At 42.4% G+C, this 22,560-nt stretch overlaps 1 protein-coding gene across 7 annotated transcripts in view; it reads right to left on the bottom strand.

The window, feature by feature from the left end:
* THADA (THADA armadillo repeat containing) overlaps positions 1 to 22,560 on the bottom strand; it is a 266,610-nt gene that overhangs the window by 71,919 nt on the left and 172,131 nt on the right. For 5 of the 7 annotated variants that reach the window (XM_061625379.1, XM_061625378.1, XM_061625375.1 and 2 more), the window contains exon 30: positions 16,358 to 16,473. The exons of 1 other annotated variant lie outside the window; for it this stretch is intronic. In XM_061625379.1, coding sequence (XP_061481363.1) covers positions 16,358 to 16,473 — 116 coding nt within the window. Of the gene's footprint in view, positions 1 to 16,357; positions 16,474 to 21,555; positions 21,585 to 22,328; positions 22,422 to 22,560 lie in introns of those variants that run through there. One more of the 7 variants, XM_061625380.1, reaches the window with a different exon arrangement.

A 22,560-nucleotide genomic window follows, 5' to 3' on the forward strand; every position in this document is an offset into this window, starting at 1 on the left:
GAGTGGCATCCAAAGTGGCATCGGCCACAAAGGCAGCTGTCTTACGCAATTTCAATAGTGCTCTTCTGAGGGTGACAGGATCAGGGTTAGAATCCTCTAGAAGGTCATCCAGCCACATCATAGATGCTCTGGAGAAGATGGAGGCTGAAGCGGAGGCACACATGGCCAGGGTAGTGGCCTCGTGATTCTTGCGGAGGGCAAAGTCTATTTGTCGCTCAGTAGTGTTTTTTAGGTGGGATTCCCCTTCCCTGGGCAAAAGCGATCGTGAAACGAGGCGAGCGATTGGTTCATCTATGCCAGGGACATCTAACTTGGTGGCAAAGTCCGGGGCTAGGGCGTAAAGTCTGTCAGCCAGGTTCTTGAAGCGTCGAGCTTTGAGTGGATGGGCCCATTCTTCAGAGGCTAATTTGGTAATTAGGTCCGGCACCGGGATGTAGTGCTCAGTCGGTGCAGGGGATTGAGGACCTTGGCCCCTTTGATAGCTGGGGCGGGCAAAGTTGAAGGCGCAGTCTGGAGACCAAGGGTATTGACTACCCTGCGTGCTAGCGGCTGATAATCTGAGGTATTAAACAAGCGATACGATGTATCCTCCTCATGATCTGAATAGTCGCTCCAGTCGTCTCCTTCAACATGGTCAGTGAAAGCTGACTCCTCCGCATACGAGGTTTCGTCCGTACATCTGCCTCTGGCTACATCAAAGGGATCTGGTGATCCGGAAGAATGAGCTTCATGGCACGCACGTTGGACCATGTTAAGTGGAGGTATGGCAGGAACTTGTGGTAGTGACTGCATTTGGGTGAAACATGCCAACATGGCTTGAAGTTGAGAGAGGAAATCAGGAGACAGCTGCAGACCGGATGTGGCAGATGTATGTGCCTGAGGAACTATTGGAACAGATGTTTGGGGCGGTAACACGGAGGGCGGTTCGTTAGGCGAACACGGGGGAAAGCCAACAAACTCTTCCTCGTCAGAGGCAGCAGCAGGGGAATGTAGAATATCGCTTATGTGTGCCTGTGCTGTGGTGGTGGTTGGCACAGAGACATAGCGTGGGCGCTTTGGTTTACTATGGCTGGAAAGATGTTTTGTCTTAGCCAGTGCTTTGGTATGTCTGGTCTTAGTCGTGTTAGGATGTTGTGGCTTGGCTGATTGTGGCATGCCTGGCTGATCTGGCACCATATGGGTTGATGGCGGCATGCCTGGCTGTTCTGCCATCTTATATTAACTTGGGTGCAGTACACTGCCACGGAGGGGGCAGAATGTAAAGACCCGAACTGGCACAGCGTACTACCACGGAGGGGGTAGAATACACTGGCAGATGGCGAAGTGCACTGCCACAGAGGGGGCAGAATGCACTGAGGTATCAGCGTTAATGTAATATAGGCTGTTTTAGAGTTGGTACACTCAGATTAGTGCTGGAGGCTGGGTTTCAGGTTTGGTTCACGACCTCAGAGGGGGCAGGACCAATATAAATCAGATTTAGTACAAATCAGCCACTATTGTAAAGCTCCAGCCTTGATAATACAATCCAGCCACTAGGATTAAAGCTCCAGCCTTGAGAATACAATCCAGCCACTAGGATTAAAGCTCCAGCCTTGATAAAATAATCCAGCCCACTAGGATTGGAGCTCCAGCCTTGATAATATAATCCAGCCACTAGGATTACAGCCACAGTAAAACTGTGTGTAAATCAGCCCTGTGTGAGCCTGTCTGCAGCACGTATACAACAGACATACGGATAGATCGCCTGCAAGGGAGGTATCCAATGGATAATAAGGGTAACAAAAAAGGCGGGAAATTTGAATTCAAAAAATGGCGCCCGGAAAAAAAGAGCGGGAAAAAATGGCGGAGAGAGAAGAAGTAATGGCAGCCGTCTGGAAGCGAACTGGGGGAAGGGCTGCCCAGCGTGGTCTCGCAGGAGAAACCGCGGGGCCGAAAACCGCACTGGCAGTTCTAAAAACCCCCCAGGAGGAAACAGTGCAGTGAGGGAAAAGCGGCAGCTGCCACAGAGAGAGCCGCCGTCGCCGTCTGCAAAGCCCTTCGCAGTGGGAAATTAAAGCCACGTAGCGAGGAACCAATGGAGTAGCCGCAGCCACAGGCAGAACGGACCCGGGTAGGCTAAATTGAGTGACGGGGTAACGGCGGGAGCTGCAGCCGCAAGCTCCCGCTGAGATCGGAAGCGCCGCAGCCGCGGCAACAGAGCCGGGGGGGGGGAAAGCTCAAAAAACGGTCAAAAAGAAAAAGAACCGCAGCCGCGGTCTCTGAGGAAGCCCCCAGACAATGGATGCAACAGAGCCGGGGGGGGGGGGATCTCAAAAACGGCCAAAAAGCAAGAGAGCCGCAGCCGCGGTCTCAGAGGGAGCCCCCAGTCAAGGAAGGAAAGAAAATTGAAATGGATAGCTCAGGGTTGGGGAAAGATCGAAGAGAGCCGCAGCCGCGGTCTCTGAGGGAACCCTAAGTGAGCTACACACAAAACAGAAAAAGTAAGGATTTGAAGACAAATACGAGAGACTTAGCTCAATCTATGCTATGATTCCAATCTTGTTCGTACGAAGGCAAGAATGAACTGGAGAGTGGGAGGGGCCTGACGCCCCTAGTCTTGACTTCAAAGACATTCTTGCCTTCGCACGATAGGTGGAGCTAAAACCGTTGTGATGGCCGGACTCATAGGGAAAAGCAGGACTACAGCTCAACATCAAAAAGACTAAAGTAATGACAACAGAAGATTTATGTAACTTTAAAGTTGACAATGAGGACATTGAACTTGTCAAGGATTATCAATATCTCGGCACATTAACCAAAAGTCATTAACCAAAATGGAGATAGTCAAGAAATCAGAAGAAGGCTAGGACTGGAGAGGGCTGCTATGAGAGAACTAGAAAAGGTCCTCAAATGTAAAGATGTATCACTGAACACTAAAGTCAGGATCATTCAGACAATGCTATTCCCGATCTCTATGTATGGATGTGAAAGTTGGACAGTGAAAAAATTGGATAAGAGAAAAATCCACTCATTTGAAATGTGGTATTGGAGGAGAGCTTTGCGCATACCATGGACTGCAAAAAAGACAAATAATTGGGTGTTAGAACAAATTAAACCAGAACTATCACTAGAAGCTAAAATGATGAACCTGAGGTTATCATACTTTGGACACATAACGAGAAGACACGATTCACTAGAAAAGACAATAATGCTGGGGAAAACAGAAGGGAGTAGAAAAAGAGGAAGGCCAAACAAGAGATGGATTGATTCCATAAAGGAAGCCACAGACCTGAATTTACAAGATCTGAACAGGGTGGTTCATGACAGATGCTTTTGGAGGTTACTGATTCATACGGTCGCCATAAGTCCTAATCGACTTGAAGGCACATAACAACAAATAAAGCCACGCTGGCAACTGAATAGCAGTAAGAGTTGCAGATATTAACAGAAATAAAAGGAATACAATACCATCTAAACCTGGCTTATATGTACTGTATATTGAACTCCTTGACTTGATTAACTCCGTTGGAGGAAAGATGGGATATAAATGAAAGAAACAAAAGATGGACAAATTGCACTGAGGGGAGATCTTCTGCACAGATAATGCCGAGTTTGAACATTAAGTTCTGTGTATTGTAAAGTGAGCCCCTCCTATTATTACTATTCCTCTTACCATTACCATAATGTACTTGCAGTATATTATCATTTGTATATGCCCATTATTTTGACATTTTTTAAAAAAGAAACCAAATGGAAACAAAGGTCTCCCACTCTAAGCTATCTATAAAGTCTTTCTGTAAAGTCATTCCCATACTAAGTAGTATAATATGATCTTCCCACGTTAAAACTGATGGTCTGCTGGAAAAATCCCCTTCAGATAGAGGAGCTAAAATTTAGTTAGTTAAATAAAGGGAAACCCAAACTAAAGGTGCAGGAAGGCCTAGCTGGGTTTTTTACCCAGTATAAACCCTTTTTCAATCTCAATGTTAACTTGTTACATGTGATCTGAAAGCTTTTGAACATATTCTCTTTTGCATAAAAGAACAATTATACTGGGATTTTTAAAAGCATGTGTAAGAGCAGTTTGTAAGCACCAATTCATTAATAATGTTATATATTCTTCACTGCACGAATGTTGCAGCTGTGCTAGCCAGGAAAGTAAAGGAAGACATGTGGGGATGTAAATATCTGCACCCAGAAAAGATGCACATCATGAAGTGCCACACACTTGGGAAGTCATTATTATTTTAGAATGGTGGTGCCTACTGTAACAGTCATACAATATTTCCCTTGGCAATACGTTAAGAGTTTCCATGTTTTACACATACAGCTGCAAAAGGGAACCCTGTAGTGACTGCCTCTGACAGTGGAGGTAATATTTGGGTTTATAGTCAGCTAAGTCCTACTCAAAGTAGGCCCACTGATATTAATTAACATGATTAACTTCCTGGTCCATTCATTTCAATGGGTCTACTATGGGCAAGACTTAGTTGAATGCAACCCTTGACCATCACCAGTACTACTAAAAACTTCATACATACTTATGTGCTTTAACAGTGTTTGTGTTTATGAAGGTTGCTCAATAAAGATATTTTCCCCCACCAAGGTGGCTTAGCATGCAGTGAGAAACGGATTTTGCATATAAAGACACTGTAGCAAAACAGATTCAAGAGTACACCATAAATAATGTGAACATTGTTTCATAAGGAAGAAAGACAAACTCTGACTTTATTATTGATGCCAACAAGATGACTTTCTGGAGAAGTTTCAAATACATACATGTGAAAAGTTATATTAGGTTTGGTTATCCAGGTTGATTTTCCTGCCATAATTCATTAGCAAGATCTTAAATTCTTGCCATGTCCTGCTCACAGAAAAATTATGTAATCAGCCTGCATTTTTGCATTACATAGCTAAATAATCTTAGGATTATTTGCCAAGTATTACAATGAAAAAAGCCATTCCATCTACAGCATAACAGTTTCCTACAATAAACCCATACTGTTTAACTTTGGAAGGTTTATAATAAAGGATAAAATCATAAAACAGAATACCTAAAATCTAAAACAGAATATAAACCTCACAGTACAAGACCAGAATAAAATTATTAATAAGAGGATAGCTCTAAGCTATCTGAAGAACACTAAAACACTTTCTAAAAAGCATGTGAGAATAAAAAGGTCTTAACCTGGCATTGAAAAAACCACAGTGTGGGTGCCAAGCAAACCTTCCACAACAGGGGTGCCACCACTGAAAAGATCCTATCTTTAGTAGCCACTCACCTCTCCTCCTTTAGTGGGGCACCTGGAAGATGGTCTCATAAGAAGACATAGAGTCTAGCCAGTCAGGTTTATATGGGAGGACACAGATTTTCCAAATTTGGGCATGCCCTTGTACAAAAATGTGATAAAAATTCTGTTTCCAAAGACTGTACTTTTTCCACACAAAATACCCTACATTTAGGAACCTCCCTCCTATGATGTGTATTTATAGAAACAGATGTCTCAAATATGTACATAAAATAGAAGCTACATGCAGGGATTGGGAGGCTTGCATAGATACAAGCAAGAATTTATAAAGACTCCTTAAACATCTGAGCTTTTATACAATATGCAGCTTTTCACACATTTCCAAAATCTGTGGAATTAATTATTATTAGGATTTCTTCCCCCATCTTTTCTCTAGAACTCAAGAGACCATGAAGAACCACCATTTATTCCTTAATCAGGCAACTTTCCATAGACTGATGAACAAGTATAAGGAGCACGGAAAGACAAGAGGAAACACTGAACTCCAAAACACCTGGAGACAATTTAAAGCTGAGAAGTGTGGGACAGCCTGTAAAGATGCTGAAGACCTCTAAGTTCTAGCACAAACATTCATTTCCTTATTAAACTTACAAACATCTGGAAAAAACTTAAGTAAAAAATTAAACACATGCTTGTGCATTCATCATAAATCCATCTAGAAGACTACTCAATAAAAACAGGACATTTGCTGCCTGATGTACAAACAAAAAAAATCATAACACATCAATGAATAAAAATACACAGTCATTTTCAAGAGAATTGTGACCAATTGATAATTTTAGCCCATTTTTTATATTTTAGTTGTTTTGTAAATTTTATCTGTAGTTTTACTATTTATTTATTTATTTATTAAATTTATATGCCACCCAAGGCAGCAAACAGAAACACTAAAAATACTCTAAAACATCATAAAAACACTTTAAAATATATTAAAACAAAGCATCTTTAAAAACATCTTAAAAAGCAATTCCGAAGCAAACACAGACTGGGATAAGGTCTCTACTTAAAAGGCCTGGATCCACTCGGTCAACCCCCCTTGGCAAGGTTTCATAAGCCAAGAAGGGCAAGGGTCAAGAGGACACATTTATGGCTGCATTGTCACAAGTACCTTGTTCATGTTATCAGGCCACATCAACTGAAACCATTCCCAAGAAGTTGCTGCAGACGTTGCACTGGAAACCTCACTGGTGACTACACTAGATGTGGATGGGGCATCAACATTGCTAAGGAGGTGAACAACTTTACCCTCAAAGGGCCTTGCAAATAATTCACAGTGGGCCTCTGAAGGGTCTAAAACTGCAGCAGTGATGGAGGAAGCCCTGCCAGCAAAGACTGAGGAGCCTGCACAAGCTGCGGCAGAGGAGACCGCGCAGGCCATGGCAGTGCTGCTACAGGAGGCCATGTAGGAGAAAGCTGCAGTGGCAACAGCTGCACATATCACAGTGGGTGGCAGCAGCAGCACTGGCCCAACAGTCAAGGCAAGTGGGGAGGGGAATGTGGGTGGCCTGGGGGGTATTGGCAAGAGGTGCGTGTGCGTGCGTGCATGCATGCGTGCGGTGTGTGTGTGTCCTCCCTAGTGGACAAATACTTTTTTAAAGATGAGGGAAAGTGTCCCTGCAAAACACAAAATCAGCAATTGACACTGCCTAATTATTTTGCATCACTTTCACACAGGATTAGTTACATAACACACTTAACAGAATGTAGGGCCCAACAGAATGACCCCCCGTGACTACTGAATTAACTATATACCTTTGGTGTTTGGCCAGGGTGGGGGATTTTAATGAAACACAGATCTAATTCTAAGTAAGGCACTGAGAATCTGTTCAGTTAATAAATTAAAGGTAAGTCCTGTTTATTAAGTAAGACTAGTGTGTTTCTAATTCCTAAGTAGAGTGAGAAACAGTTGGTTTGCACTCACAATTAAATTGTAACTCTGTAGAATGAAGTACTTATTGTTTGTATATCAATCTATCTTAATCAGTGAATAGACGTTGAACTAGTTATATTTCTGTAGTCTGCAACTCCGTACAGTTATCTGAGAGTAAGTTGCACTGAATTCAATTGGACTTATTTCTGAGCAGATACACATAGGAATATGCTGTTAATTTGGTAATAAGAATACATTTGTGAGTTGTTCTAAATGGAAATAAATAAGCAAGTTGTTTGAGATATAATTAATCTTACTCCTTGTGGCAAACCATCTCCACCTCCAACACTATTATTTTAGAGGGGATGATCTTGCACATCTTAGTTTTTTGTTTTCTACACTTAAGGTCAAAACCTTTTACTTATTTATGCAAACTTTTTATCATGTGTCTAAATACTTAGTCAAACATATACCTTGGTTGACTCTCCAGTATGGATAAGCACTTAAAAGTGAAAAACAATGTGAATTAATATTTTAGTTAAAGAGGTATTAATATAAACAGATGGTTATGTTAGCTTGTGTGGTTACTATATGTGGATCTATACTTGCTAACTGCTTCTTTAACTCATAATGGTTACACTATAAGGTTACTGTGATAGCTCTGAGAGATTCGGTTCTTCCCCCTATTTAAACCTATAGCCAATTTTCTTAAACCATTCCAATCCAGTCAAAACTCATCAACTAGGCACTGAGGACTATACTTGCATTCTACAGTCAGGCCCAAAACCTCTTTCTTCAGGAGCTCCCAAGCTTCCATCAGGACTTCTGTAGTCTTCACCTAGGTCCAGCACTCTCTGCTACCTCAGGCACTCAGCAACTCCACTGATTCTTGACTTCAGACCTCTTTTGAAAGCTGCCTCTTGGGACACTTGCTTTCCCCCTGAGATCTCCTCAGCTCTAGCCAATAATTTCAGCTCTTGGCTTCTCTCAGGCTCTCCAAGCCTCTAACTGTAATTTTATCTGCTTGGCTCTTGCTTTCAGCTCTGCTGCTTCTGCACTCTTCTTCACAAAATGACTGCCTTCTTCAGATCAATCTACTCAATTTGGCTTGATACTTCCCTTTTAATTCCAGCCAGGTTTTCTTTCTAGCCAATCACAATTTGGGTGCAATTCCCCCCCCAAATTAGGCCACTGCTCTGGTCCAATGGAATGAGACAGAATGTCTAATGACTTCACCAATCAAATCCCACCAGTTTTCAATCCCCTGCGCCTGTATATAAAGACAGCATGTCACGCCCAGAATAACTTCAATGAGACAATGTATGGTGACAGTTAAACAGCTAGTTAGCCACCTTCTGATACCTTGTACATAAAAGTCAAGACAGTTTACATACAGGCTGCTTTCAGACATGGGGCTTATTGCATTAGTTTAACAGATTAAAATGGTAGCTCTTCTGTCCCGATTTCTAAAATTCCTTTCATTCTGCAGTATCTGTTGTGTTAAGGAACCGTGGCTTTTTTGGCTGATATACTGGCATATTGTGCAACTGTCTTTCACACTGCTGCAACAAACAGCGCCTTGTTTTCATCCCTCACCTGTTATACACATGCACACTGTAGTTACCCCTTAATTTACTGCTTGAGTTAGTGTCTGGACAGAGGTGTGTGTATATGTGGAAAAAGGAGGAAGGGAATGTTGCTACCCACTCCTACGCCAGAATACCAGTACAGTTTTTGTCAGGCAAAACAACTGGTGCACGCATAAAGGGTGGGAACACATTGCATGCTAGGATGCCTGTCACGTGAGTGGTTGCAGCTAGTGCAAAGCTCCTGTGAAGTTCTGGGTTCCCAAGTTTGCAAACAGATTATTTCTGGTATTATTTATCACAAAACTAGCCCTAAACTTCTACAATATTCCACCAAATATAATGTGCCAATTACCAGGTGAGAAATAACAGAATAAAGTGCAGTGTGAAAGTAGCCTCAGTTTACCCTTTACATTCAACAGTTTGAATTCCCTTATACAATAAACAAAACAAAACTTTACCTCAGAAATAGAGTACAAAAAATTATTTCCCCACTCTCCATTTCCTAAAGTAGCTAAATAATCAGAAGCAGCTTTTTTACTGTGCAAGTTGAACAGATTGCATTAATTTACATGCAAGTATATCTGAACAGAAAGTTTGTTTTTCTTTTGCAACAAGTAATTTTAGAAGGGAACATTAATATGTATTCTTGTTTTACCCAAAGAGTCTGAGAAATACATGCAAGACAAAGATTGTACTCTACAAAATGGGTGAGGAGACCCAATTGCCTTACTTGTAAATCATATTAACATTCATGATAGTTTTTTTCCCCCCAAAAGGATGGAACAGTATATCAAAATTTGTTATAAGGATATTGGGAAGTATATTTTTAAGTACCTTGTAAAATAATTATATGTAATATGCAAATTTTATAACAACTTTTGAAGAAAAGAAATATTAGTTGTATGTTAAAAACGGAAGTTTTACTTACTGTGAACTTTTGTTGGATGCTGGCAATGGAGGACAGTCTGTTGTAGGGATGACGCCTCCCACCAGACTGACAGGCAGGGTCCAGAATCCTTTGTCTCCTCTCCAGGGGGAGGAGTCATCCAACCCTCCAGTTTGACTGGCAGAGGTGAACAACTCCTTGTTGTTCCTAACGGCTCTACTCTACAAGTAATGAAAACCTGAGAACATGGACACTCAGACCAAGAAAAAATGAACAAAACATTCACCATAACATCAACATTCACTAAATAAGACAAAACAGAACAACCTAAATACACTAGCAATGTAGGACAAAAGCAGAAGCCCTAAACACCACCCACACCCAGAAACAACAGAGGATTGGGAAAATATCAGCAGAAGGTGGTGAGGTGGGGAGAATGTCCTCCACTGCCAATATCATACAGAAGTTCATGGTACATAAAACTTCCATTTTTGCCTTTTGGCAATGGAGGACATTCTCTTGTATGGATATATCAGAGCAGTAACCCAGGTAGGCTTCCTCTGCCCCTGCCCTACGCTGAATGATCCTCTGAAGAACCTTCCTACCAAATGCTGCATCAGATGAAGAAAAACTCTGTTTTGTAGTGTTTAACTAACAGGTGCGGAGTGGCCCACATGGCACCCTGCAAATGTCCAACAATGGAAAATTGCCTTTGAAGGCAGCAGAGGCCATGGCCCCTCTTACTGAATGTGCTGTGAGCCTGCCTGGAAGCTCTTTATCCAAGGCAGAAAAGGCCCAAGTAATGGCCAATCGCAATCAGCAGGAAATTGATGAAGACCTTCTTCCCCCAAGAAGGCCCCGAAAAAACCACAAACAGCAACTCTGAATGATGGAACTCCAAAGTTCGACCTAAATAAAATCGTAGACCATGCCTCACATCTAGAGAGTGCCACTGTCTCCCTTGCATACAGGAAGGATTTGAACAAAAAGAGGGGAAAACAACTTTCTGGGACCTGTGAAATACCAAATTTACCTTAGGTAAAAAAGATGGGTCAAAAGAGAGGACAGCTGTATCCTGGTGGAAAACACACAACTGTGGGTTGGCCGAGAGGGCCACCAACTCCGAGACCCACCTGGCTGATATAAATGCAAAAACAAAAACTGTTTTGAAAGTCTGTTCAATGGACAGGTGGCCATTGGTTCAAAGGGAGTATCTGTCAAAGCAAATAGGACCCAGTTAAGGTTCCAGGTGGGCAAGCGGTGGACCATCTGCAGTGAGATAAAGAGCTACTCCTTTGATGAACCTTTTATGAAGATGAGACAATATGACTTGACCTTCTAAGCTAGAGAAAATGCTGCTCAACACAGCTGTCTGCCGCTTAATAATGCTGGCACTCAAGCCTTTGTCTACCCCAGCCTGCAAAAAACCAAGCAAGATGAATACTTCCCTAGACAATGGATCCACGTTCTCTCTAGAACACCATGCCAAAAAGGAATTCCAGATGATGCAGTATACCCTGTTCATGGAAGCCAGCCTGGAAGATAACAAGGTGTCCAATATCTTCCCTGAGAATCCCAACTGGCTCAGCCAAAGCTGCTCAGTCATCAGGCTGTCAACTAGAAGAGCTCTGATCTGGGATGCACAACTGGCCCCTGAAGCAACAGTTCTGGATACACTGATAGACACCACAGCTTTCTCATTGACAAGTGGAGTCGATCGTGAAACCATGGCCTCCTCAACCAATGGGGAGCCACCAATATCACCTCTGCACTATACAGAACAATTCTCCATAAAGTCTGTTGAATCAGACTGAAGGGAAGAAAGGCATAAAGAAACCCTGCTGGCCAGGCAACCTCCAGGGCATCCGTCCCCCAGGTTGTTGGGCACAGAAGATGGAACAGAAACATGGGTAACTGGGTATAGTCCGGTGAGGCAAACAGATCTGCCACTGGTCTGCTGAACTGGTACACCATCATCTGGAACATCTGCAGATACAACTGCCATTCCGCCTCTTTTATGGCAGTCAGTCTCAGCCAATCTGCCACAGCATTCTTGAGATCAGCCAGATATTTGGCCTTCAGAAAAAGTAAGCTGAGCTCTGCTCAGCGAAGGAGGTTGTCAGCCTCAGAGATCAAGGCTGCCAACTGAATCCCCCACCCGCTTGTTCATGTACGCTTTGGCAGAAACATTGTTGATGCATACCAGCAAGTGAGAGCCCTTGACCTCCAATGCCAAGGCCTTTGGGCAGATCACTCAAAGCTCCAAGACACTGATGCTCAGCTGAGACTCCTCCACCAACCATGTCCATGTTTGTGATCCAGATGGGCTCCCCAGCCATATAGGCTCAGCATCAGATGTTGTGGTTCCTCCAGACTCACTTGTTCTGTGACTCTCGGAAGAGACATTGACCACAGCAACCCTACTTCAGCTGGTTGGGAATCAAAAGAAAAGTTACTAACGGCCTTCTATCTGGTCCTGAAAGGGCAACACGAGAAGCTGGAGACTGCGCAAATGAAACTGCGCCCAGCAGACCAGATTGTATGTGGACACAAGGAGATCCTGAATTCATGCCAACAACATCAGGTCCATGCAGGCTGATGACCTCACTTGCACTACACCTTTGGTGATCTTTTCCACTCTCTCCAGTGTAAGAGACATCCTGAACAGACTGGTGTTGAGCCAAACCCCCAAGTGAACTACCACTTGAGACGAAACCAACAAGCTCTTTTCTTTGTTCACTATGAACCCAAAGTGACAAAGACAAGACAGGTGGTCTCAGTATCCTTTATGCAAGCATCCAGTGACAGACTCTGAAGAAGAATGTCTTCTAGATATGGGTAAAGACGAACCCCCCAATGCCACCAGTACCTTGGTGAAGACTCTCGGTGCTGAGAAGAGGCCGAAAGGCAACATTTGATACTGGTAGTGTAACCTGTCGTAGCTGAACCTAAGAAAACGATGATGTGCTGGCACACTGGGAATATGGAGGCAAGCCAATGACAGGTCGACCAAGGTCTTCCAATCGTCTTCTCTTAGTGCTGCCACAATTTACCGCAGAGTCTCCATCCTGAACTGCCTCCTTCAACCCAGGAGTTCAGCCATTTCAGGTCTAGAATGGCCTGAATGTCTCCATTCTTCTCAGGCACTAAAGATAGAATAGATCCCAGATCTCCTATCTGAGAGACGAACCTTTTCTACAGCCCAGATGTCCACCAGATGGTTTATGTCCTCAAGATATTTCCCATGCTTGATGAGGTCCTGAGACGAAAGCATAGGTACAGATTGTGTGGCCTGCAGGTAAACTTGAGGGAATAACCATGTGTCACTATGCCCAGCACCCACCTGTCTAAGGTCACCTCCCCCCACAGATGAGAAAACTGCAACAGGCGAGCACCCACAGGACCTCCTGGGGGCGTCGAAGAGTCATGTGGAAGGGGCCTTTTTAGGAGACTTGGACAACTTGGAGGACAAGAATATAGATCCTCCCCCTCTCGCAGAGGAATGACCACCTCTTCTGTCCTGATGGCCCCAACATGGTCTATATGATGCAAAACCTCTGGGATAAGAGAATTCTCGACAGGGATGAAAAAGCTGAGTTTGACACTCCTTACAATTGTCCTCCTTAGCAGACAGAAAAGACTTTTTCTTATCCCTTGCCTCAACCAATTGCTGCTGCAAGGGCTCACCAAACAGCTTATATCCTGAAAAAGGCATACTAATAGGCTTCAACTGAGATGCTGAGTTCACCTCCCACTGGCGGAGCCAAATATTACTCCTAGCCACCATGGTAGCAGCCATGGAGGAGGTATCATACTGAAAGTCATCGTGGGCAGCATCTGTCACCAGAACAGAAGCATGCAATATCTTTTCAAGAATATCTTTAATTGACTTGGAAACCTTTGCACGAGTTCCCAACTCCTCTGCCCACATAAACACAGCCCTGGAAAAGAAAAGCAGTGACCAACGTCTGAAAGACCGCAGAATCCACTTCAAAACTACGTCTCAATGTGGTCTCCACTCTTTTATCACAAGAATCTTTGGGACCCCCTTCCCTCCTCTGAGGGAATAACTGCAGAGGAGGCCAGAGCAGCTACCAGCTGATCCACAGCGGGAAAAGCATCAAAACAGTCGTAGACTGGACCAAAGGAAAGGACTTCTTAGCGCCAATAGAGGCAGTAGCCACAGACTCCTGAGGAGTGCTTCCTCAGCTGAAGGATTCAACGTCTTAATTACAAAAGGCTGAAAAACATCTGAGTCAAATAATCTAGGTTGAGCAGGAACTACTTTCAACTCCTCACCTGACATTTCCCCCTCCTCCATACGTGCTGGAGGGTTAAACAGAATCAGAACCCACCTCCTGGACAGGAACTAGCTGAGCTGCTCCCCCCAATGCCACCTGCTGAACTATAGGAGACCTGGCCTCAGCTGCCACAGATTGTGAAGGAGGAGTGGAGATGTGGAAATCAACTTGAACAGAAGGCAAAGAACCTTCTCTACCTGGTTAACTCTCTTGGATGGAGGACCCCTGGAGGGGGACGGGGGAGAAGGAGATCTCACCAAATTATCTATTGAAGAGTGTCTGTGAGATCTCCTCCTCTTATGGTGCTTAGAGTGTGACTTTTGTCTTCTTTTAGAATAGTGGTGACCTCTGTCCCCAGCTCTGCTCCTACCAGAGACACCAGCTGCCTTCAAAGAATCCTGTATCTCAGAAGAGATATAAGAACATATCCAGGATAAAAACTTAGGAAAGTCTCCCTTGAAAGGAAAGGGCACAAAGTGTTCATGAAAGGAAGAAGAACTACCCCCACACACACACTGTGACCACTGGGGGAAGGGGAAGCAGTCTTACACTGGCACACAACACTGGGAAGGGACAGAAATGTCTCCTTTCCTATGGCAAACATGTCCATCTGCAGGGGAGCTGGCTAAGGAGCCATATTCAAAATCAGCCCCTGCATTACTCTGGTAGCAAAAAAACAGGAAAACGGGAGGTATGCTCCACCCAGCAGCAATGGGAGAGTCTGCCTTCTACCCCTTGGCTGCCATGCCAAAGTATTAAATGGGAGAATAAAGGAACTGGAGAATCCACGGGGTTCCCAGCAGGTGCAGATCAGCCTTTCCCCAACAGCTACTGGCTAGTCAAAAAGCAAGTGGATGAACCGTTGGACGGTCTCCAGTTAGAAACAGCCAAAACTGCTTAAAAGAAAATGGTGCTCCTGCCTTTTCCTGGAGACGCCAACAGAGCTACACCATTAGATATGCTGGAAAAAAATGATTGGAACCACCAGAGCAAGGGCTCTACTGACTGAAGATGAACAAATGCAGACAGCCCCTCGCCAGCTGCAGTAGCAAAAATGTGGTTGAAAATGCTGAATGGCTGAGGAACAACTGCCAACTGCAAAGACCACCCACCCAGCCACTAGTTCCAAGAGAAGCATCAGTTAATTAAAAGCAGCCACAGCCTCCTCAGGGAGGTAAAAACTGATGATCCCTAAAAATCAAGGATCCTGCAGCTGCAGGTATCACCCACACAATCCAAAGGACAGCGAAAAATGTATGGGGCGGACCCCGGCAGCCACTCACAATCTCTGAAGATTTCCTTGAAACTCCCTTCCCTAACACACACAAATTGCACTTTCACACTGGCCAAGGGAGAGCAAAATAACTGGGAAAGGAAGGACACATGCACACCAAACAAAAAGGAGACTAGAATGAACACTCACAATTAGCAGAAAATAAGGATAATATATATATGAGAAATTTAGAGCACTAAAGGACCCTTCTCTCAATGACCACAGGCAGGGTTGGACTGGAAAGTGGGATTCCTGCTCCAGGAGAGCAGGCAAAGGATTCTGCACCCAGCCTGCCAGTCCAGTGGGAGGCATCATCCCTACAGGAGAATGTCCTCCAGTGCCAACAGGCAAACTATTTGTTCTCTTTGAAAATTAATACATAAGGAAATATTTGATTAGGAACTTGTATTATTTTGACAGAAAAATACATGTAGATTGATTTGATTTAATGTGCTAAATTTAGAGCTGTGAAGCAAGCTTTCCTTTGGAAGGATTCCGGGTCAAAACACCTAAGATTATTTATCTACATTTGCAGTCTTCTTGTTCTAGTGGTTCCAAAGAATGAGGTGGAATGGAGCATGGTTAATCCAATGTATTACAACCAGGTGCTCCGTAACTGACAGGGTCAACTCCTGTAATTGAGAAAAAGTATATGCAACACTGACAATGCATATTGGAAGGAAGTCCCCACTAAGTTCAGAAGAACTTACTACCAAGTAAATGTATATAGGATTGCAGCCTGAAATCATCATATCCATTAGCTCCTGCAATAAAATGGCAGCTTGTCATCTTTCAAACAGTTTGACTCTTCAAAGTCCTGGGATTTCATCTACCCTTGACTTCTGAAACAGAAGTTTGCCTTTGTATTTGTATGTTGTTGTTGTTTTAAAAAAACTCCTTGATTCAAGTAAATGAGAATCAGCTATTTGACACGGCAGTAGAAGTGTTTCAAAATAGCCCCCTTAAAGCCTGTAACACTTTTCTCCATACTTTCTGAGGGAAGAATACAAAAAATGGTTCACTAATAGAAATCAAAGCTCTATGTAGCACCAGACTCAGGCTATGTCATTAGCCCAACCCAGAAATGTCAACACTTAAACTTATTATCAACCTGTGATAAATTCATTTATAGATAAGAGCTTTAACCTACCTCTTAGCCAACCACAGCTTAGCTTCAATACAAGTAATAATGTTGCTCAGGCCTTGCAGAAAGTCTGAATTAGCCCTGTGTTCGGACTCCAAGTAGGACTGCAGCAAGTGAAAGACCTATATATATATAAAAAGTTGTAGACTGCTGTGAAAATATTTTCCAAATATCGAGTTCCTCTGTTTTTGGCTTTCCTCTGAAATAAGTCTATGGGGAAAAGAACCTAGCCACCTGCAGAATGACCCTCTACAACTTGTACAGAAAGAGCTTGATGGCTCCGGGTTAATTCTAAAGATATATCGTCACGATACTGGGCCCTCCACTAGTGCACACTTCACAAAGCAAACTCCCTACTTTCATCTAGCATTTACTTTTCATAACATCAAAAATTATAAAGACTGCTTTACATCACATGAGCAAGATAATTTAAACCAGAAAAAATGTACTATTTTTACCATGAGAACCACCCAGCACACATCCATTTCCAACAAGTGATCTCAGGAGATAGTAAGATTTATGAATCTATTTGGTGTTATTAATATTTCTAATTGGGATGTCTTTTCTCTAAATAAAATCATTTCAATAGTCATACATAGACATACAGCCATACAGGCAAAAAAAAGTGCTGTGTCACTTGAATTTTAAACTTGGGCACACACATCCAAGAACAAAATACATATGCAACCTATTGAGCATGAAAAATGCATGCATACATTTTTCCATTTCTATAATGCAAGTCATTCAAGAATCAGCCGTAAGAACCTGCAGTCTATGTTTCATTTTTTATATAACTTACAATTCTTAACACCTCTGGAAGTCAGGAAGAAATTTCTGACTCCTACCAGTAAATATCCTAGGTGACCAAGTGCCTTTGATTAGGCGCTAAATCTCATCTTCATTTCCATCATTTGCCAGTGGGAGTCAAAGTACAGATTACATAAGAGACATGGGAATGTGTTCCTCAAAACCTTTTTATTAAACTGAAAAGCAGTTTCAAAGGTTGCAATCTAGTGCAATGGAACTGCAAGGAATGGGTGATAGGTTGATTAGCTCTTTCCTTTTGATTAGCTCTTTCCTTTCTTGCTATTTGTCTGCGCGACACTCCCTCCCCAGTCTCTTTCCCACCTATGAGAGACAAGACATGGTAGCTCTGAGCATACAATCATCAGGAAACTGGAGACTCTACATGAAACTTAGGGAGGGCACAGGTGGCCCTAACATCATTTATAATGGGTCACCAGTAAACATCTAGAACAAGTGCTTTAACACAAAATTCCTAATATTTACATAATATTTATCTTGAGGTCAACTAAATACCTTTGGCCAACAAATAGCTTTACCCTCATTTATCAGTACAGATGTTTTAACAGTGCTGAGAAATGATGTGGCAAAAACCAACAACTAGACATATGTTCACATCAGCCCGGACTATGAGAACTAGAGGCCAAAATGGATAGCATAGTCTGCCAAAGGGGTATAAAATTACACACAGTATAATACCTTGTGGGGGAGCAGGAATTGCATGTCATACTTAACATGGTTGTGCTGAAGCACCAGTCTAGAAATAAGAACAACAGCTTGGCTGAAACTGACCAAGGGCCCCTCCAGTCCAGTATTGTTTTTACAAAGCCCAATCAGATGCCTATGGGAAGTCCATGTCAGCACAACAGCACTCTCTCAACTATATTCCTCAGTATCTGGCTTTGATACTGGAAATAAATATCCATCGTGACTAGTGTCACTGATGGATTTGTCCTCTATGAATTTTTTTTTTTTAAAGCTATCCAAGTTGGAGGCCATCACTACATTTCATGGTAGCAAATTCTATAGCTTAACTATGTGCTGTGTATACTTGTATTTTGCCGTCCTGGGCTCCTACTGGGAGGAAGGGCGGGATATAAATCTAACAAATAAATAATAAAAAATAGCATTTGTTTGTCTGAATCTCCCAACATTCTGATTCACTGGATGACCCCAGGTTCTTGTATTACGAGACAGGGAGGAAAACTCTATCCATTTTGTCCATGAATAATTTTTCACACCTGCATCATATCCTCCCTTGCTCATCTTCCCCCCTGCCAAACTAAGGTTTCCCATATTTTGTAACCTTTCTTCATAGAGGAGTTGTTCCAGGTCCTTGATAATTCTGGGTGCCTTTGTTTGCACTTTTTCCAGCTGTACAATATCCTTTATGAGGTGAAATAACCAGAACTGCACACAGTATTTCAAGTATAGTCACATCACAGATTTGGGTGAAAACATTACGCAATGTTTTATATTCAACCTCTTTCCTAATAATCCCTTGACTATGTGGTCCACAAAATTTCCGTAATGTGGCTGTTGGGCTCTTTTATACCATCTGAAGAGCCAGCAGCAGATACCACTAAAGTAGTAGGGTAAATTAACCACATGTTAGCATCTTAAAGTCACACTGGATATTCAGCTGCAACATTTTGAATTTGGTATGTAAATTATTTTGCTATTAATTTTTTTCTCTCTCTTAAAAGACCACTATGGTTATGATACTTAAATGAGATGTTGAACCTCCACAACCTTGCCCAAAATCCTGCAGCTGCTTCAATGTTCTGTATTCTTTCTCATATCTGATTTAATTTAATTTAATTTTTGTATATTGTATATTTGTATATTGTATTGTTTATATTTTATCTTATTGTATTTTTATACCTGTGTTTATTTTTCTTGTAAGTCGCCTTGAGGGCCTTTGGCCGAAAGGCGGAGCATAAATAAAATGTAATAATAACAATAATATGAAAGTCATCTTTTTCACAGCAGCTATCCATCACAAAACCAAAACCTCTTTCCTGGTCAATCACTCTCAGTTCAAACCATATCAGTGTATATTATTATTGTTGTTGTTGTTTGATTGATTGATTGGTTTAATTTGTATCCTGCCTCTCCTCCCAGCAGGAGCCCAGGGTGGCAAACAAGGCACTAAAAACACTTTAAAACATCATAAATACAAATCTTAAAATACATTAAGACAAAACAGCGTTAAAAACATTTTAAAAACTTTAAGAAAAGGGTTTAAAACATTATTAAAAAACATATTAAGCAATTCTGACACAGACTAGGATAGCTCTCAATGTAAAAGTCTTGTTGAAAAAGAAAAGTCTTCAAAAGGCGCCGAAAAGAGAGCAGAGATGGCGCCTTCCTAATTGAATATAATCCACAGGGTAGGTGCTGCCACACTAAAGGTCCATTTCCTATATTGTACAGAACGAACCTCCTAATAAGACGGTATCTGTAGGAGGCCCTCACCTGCAGAGCGCAGTGATCGACTGGGTATGTAAGGAATAAGATGGTCTTTCAGGTATCCTGGTCCTGAGCTGTATAGGGCTTTGTACACCAAAACAAGAACCTTGAACTTGGCCCGGTAGCAAATGGTATATGTGAAGTTAGGAATTTATTTTATCCCAATGTACATCTCTTTACACTTGCTTACACTTAATTGTGTTTGCATTTCAATACTCATTCAAACCATAGGAAGTTATGTCTCCATTTTATTCTGCTAGCCTCTTTCTATTGAAAGTAGTATTAGTTCATCAACATTACTAAGATCCAAAGGAGACACACTGTAATCAGAGTTTAGGAAGTGAGTGCTGGTCACATTTATTTATTTATTTCATCAATTTATATACCACTTAATTACTGTTGTCTCTAAGCAGTATACAGGAGGCTCAATACAATTAAACTAAAAATGTGTTAAAACTATAAAACCAGAACTGTTAAAAAGCCTGCTAAAACAAAAATGTCTTCAGTAAATTCCAGAAGTTCAACAGGGAGCAAGCAGCCCGTCTGACCTCAACTGGAAGGGAGTTGCATGAGATTGAGCCCATAATATTGAACATATGGCTCCTGCTGGACATGAGCTGTGTATCCGAGCCATGAAGGACCACTGTTTCCCTCCTCCCCTCCTCAACCTCAGTGATTGAGCAGGAATGTAAGGGTCTTGTAAATTAATACAAGAACCTTGAACCTGACCTGGTAGGGCACAAGGTCCAAGGGTGGATTACAGAACAATATAAATTCAACAAAAGAAATGGCTCCCACAAAACTGTCCAAGGCAGGGTAAAGAGGTACATCTTCAGCATATGGCAAAAGCTGTACAATGCAGATGTCAGATGCAGCTCTGTGAACAGGGAGCTCCACAACTTAGGGGTTGCCACAGAGAAAGCCCTCTACTAGGTCATCACTCTCTGCACTTCTGAGGGTGGTGGATCTATCAAGGTTGGTAGGGATAGAGATAGTCTTTCCAATATTTGGGCTTTAAGTTGTTTAAGGCTTTAAACCCTAATGTGAGCACCTTGAATTGAACCTGGAAACAAACTGGCAGGCTGCCCAGCTATTTTAAAACAAGGGTTATATGAGTACTAAGTGGAATCCCACCCAGTAATCTGGCTGCACTATTTTGGAACACTTGAAGTTTCTGAATAGAATTACAAAGATATGCTCCCACACTTCCAGGTTCTCAGAGAATTTAAAAGTATATCTCATTCTGGCAATCCTCTCATACAACACCAAAACTGGGTTGTCAGTAATTTACTGGCAAGAGGGAAGGTCACAGAAGTTCATAAGGCTGAGTTCCTAAACCCCAGTCACAAACTGTGATTGCACCAACCCAAAGTCATGTAGCTTAAAGCTCCTGACAGCCTTCTTGCAGTGCGACAGAAATATCTTCTGAACACCATTTTTAAATTTAAAAAATTAACATAACTAAAATGACACCTTGTTGATGAATGTGTAAATAAAAATCATATTTGCTCAGCTTACTTGGAAAAGGAACAAATGCGTTTTTGTGAATCGTCGTAGGCTTCAGCTTGACTTTTGAAAAGTAACAGTGCCTTCTTTCAGCTGTGCCATCCAGGCTGCATCAGCATCATTTTCTAAAAACACTAACAAGACCATCCTGAAACTGAGATTTGTAGTTTCCTCATCAAAGTTGGAAACAGAAAATGGTGAACGTACATGGATAAGCTACCAGAAATGAAGAGTTTTAAACAGCAAAACCCCCACAAAAAACAGAAACTGGTTTCCTAGTTCAATTAACATTAAATGGGAAAAGGAAACATAAACCAAATCGCATGTTTGTTCTGCAGATTTATTTGTTATGAAATTATGACCATGGCATAACAGTTTTAGCATCTAAAACAGTTACCTCCTGTCAGATCCCATGTTTCTGTCTTCTGCCATGCCACTCCTTGTGAGCCTTCTGCAACAAAAAATCATTTACAATCTTCTCCCTCAAGGCTGTTCTCAAAATCCACTTCTTCAGTGAAGCCTTTATGGAACAGCTAGAGAATGCTCTTTATCATCTGCTATCAATTAGTACTAATTAGTTCTTAGTACTTCCAATTATCAAACATGTTCTTTACCCGTACCTTGGTTTAGTCGAGCTTAAGCCAATGCCTGTGAACCCCTAGAGTCCAGCTTTATTATCTTCCATATGTTAATTTAGTCAACAGGTAATACAGTTGGGCCCCACTTCTCAGCGCCTGGCTTTTCGGCGTTCCGTTAATATGGTGCCAGCGGGGCGATCAGCTGGAGGGGGGACTGGAGCTCCCTGCATTCCAGCTGATCGTGCCGGAGGACAGGAAGATCAGCTGTAGCGTGCGACAGCTGATCTTCTCCTCCTTGGGGGCGGTCCGACTCCCGCACTCCAGCTGATCGCACCGGAGGGGGGAAGATCAGCTGTAGCGTGCGACAGCTGATCTTCTCTTCTGGCGCGATCCGACTCCCACACGAGCTGATCGCACCCAAGGGGAAGAGCTAATCTCCTTCTCTGGTGCGATCAGCGGGTTAGGTTCCAGACCCCTGTGCTACAGCTGATCCGCTTTTCAGTGCTTTTCGGCGGGGGTCTGGAACCTAACCTGCCGTATGAGTGGGGCCCTACTGTATAGTCAATAGAGTCAATCCCTGCTTGCCATTACTTGGATCTTCTAGGATTTATATATACCCATATTCAGATGAGATGCTAGTAAAGCAATAGTTTCATTCAAGAATATTCAGCAACACCTGTGCCTCCAGAGAAGATGCCATAAGGACAGTCCTAACACAAAAAGAAAACAATGCATTGAAATTGAAAATCCATATGGACTTTTCAAAAGGGATCACAAACAGCAAAACAAAGTATGACCAAAGTATAAGTGAACATTTCTGAATTCTCTTCTTCCCCAACTTTTCCCTTT

This window comes from Rhineura floridana, chromosome 4, assembly GCF_030035675.1.
Source record: "Rhineura floridana isolate rRhiFlo1 chromosome 4, rRhiFlo1.hap2, whole genome shotgun sequence".
NCBI lineage: Eukaryota > Metazoa > Chordata > Lepidosauria > Squamata > Rhineuridae > Rhineura > Rhineura floridana.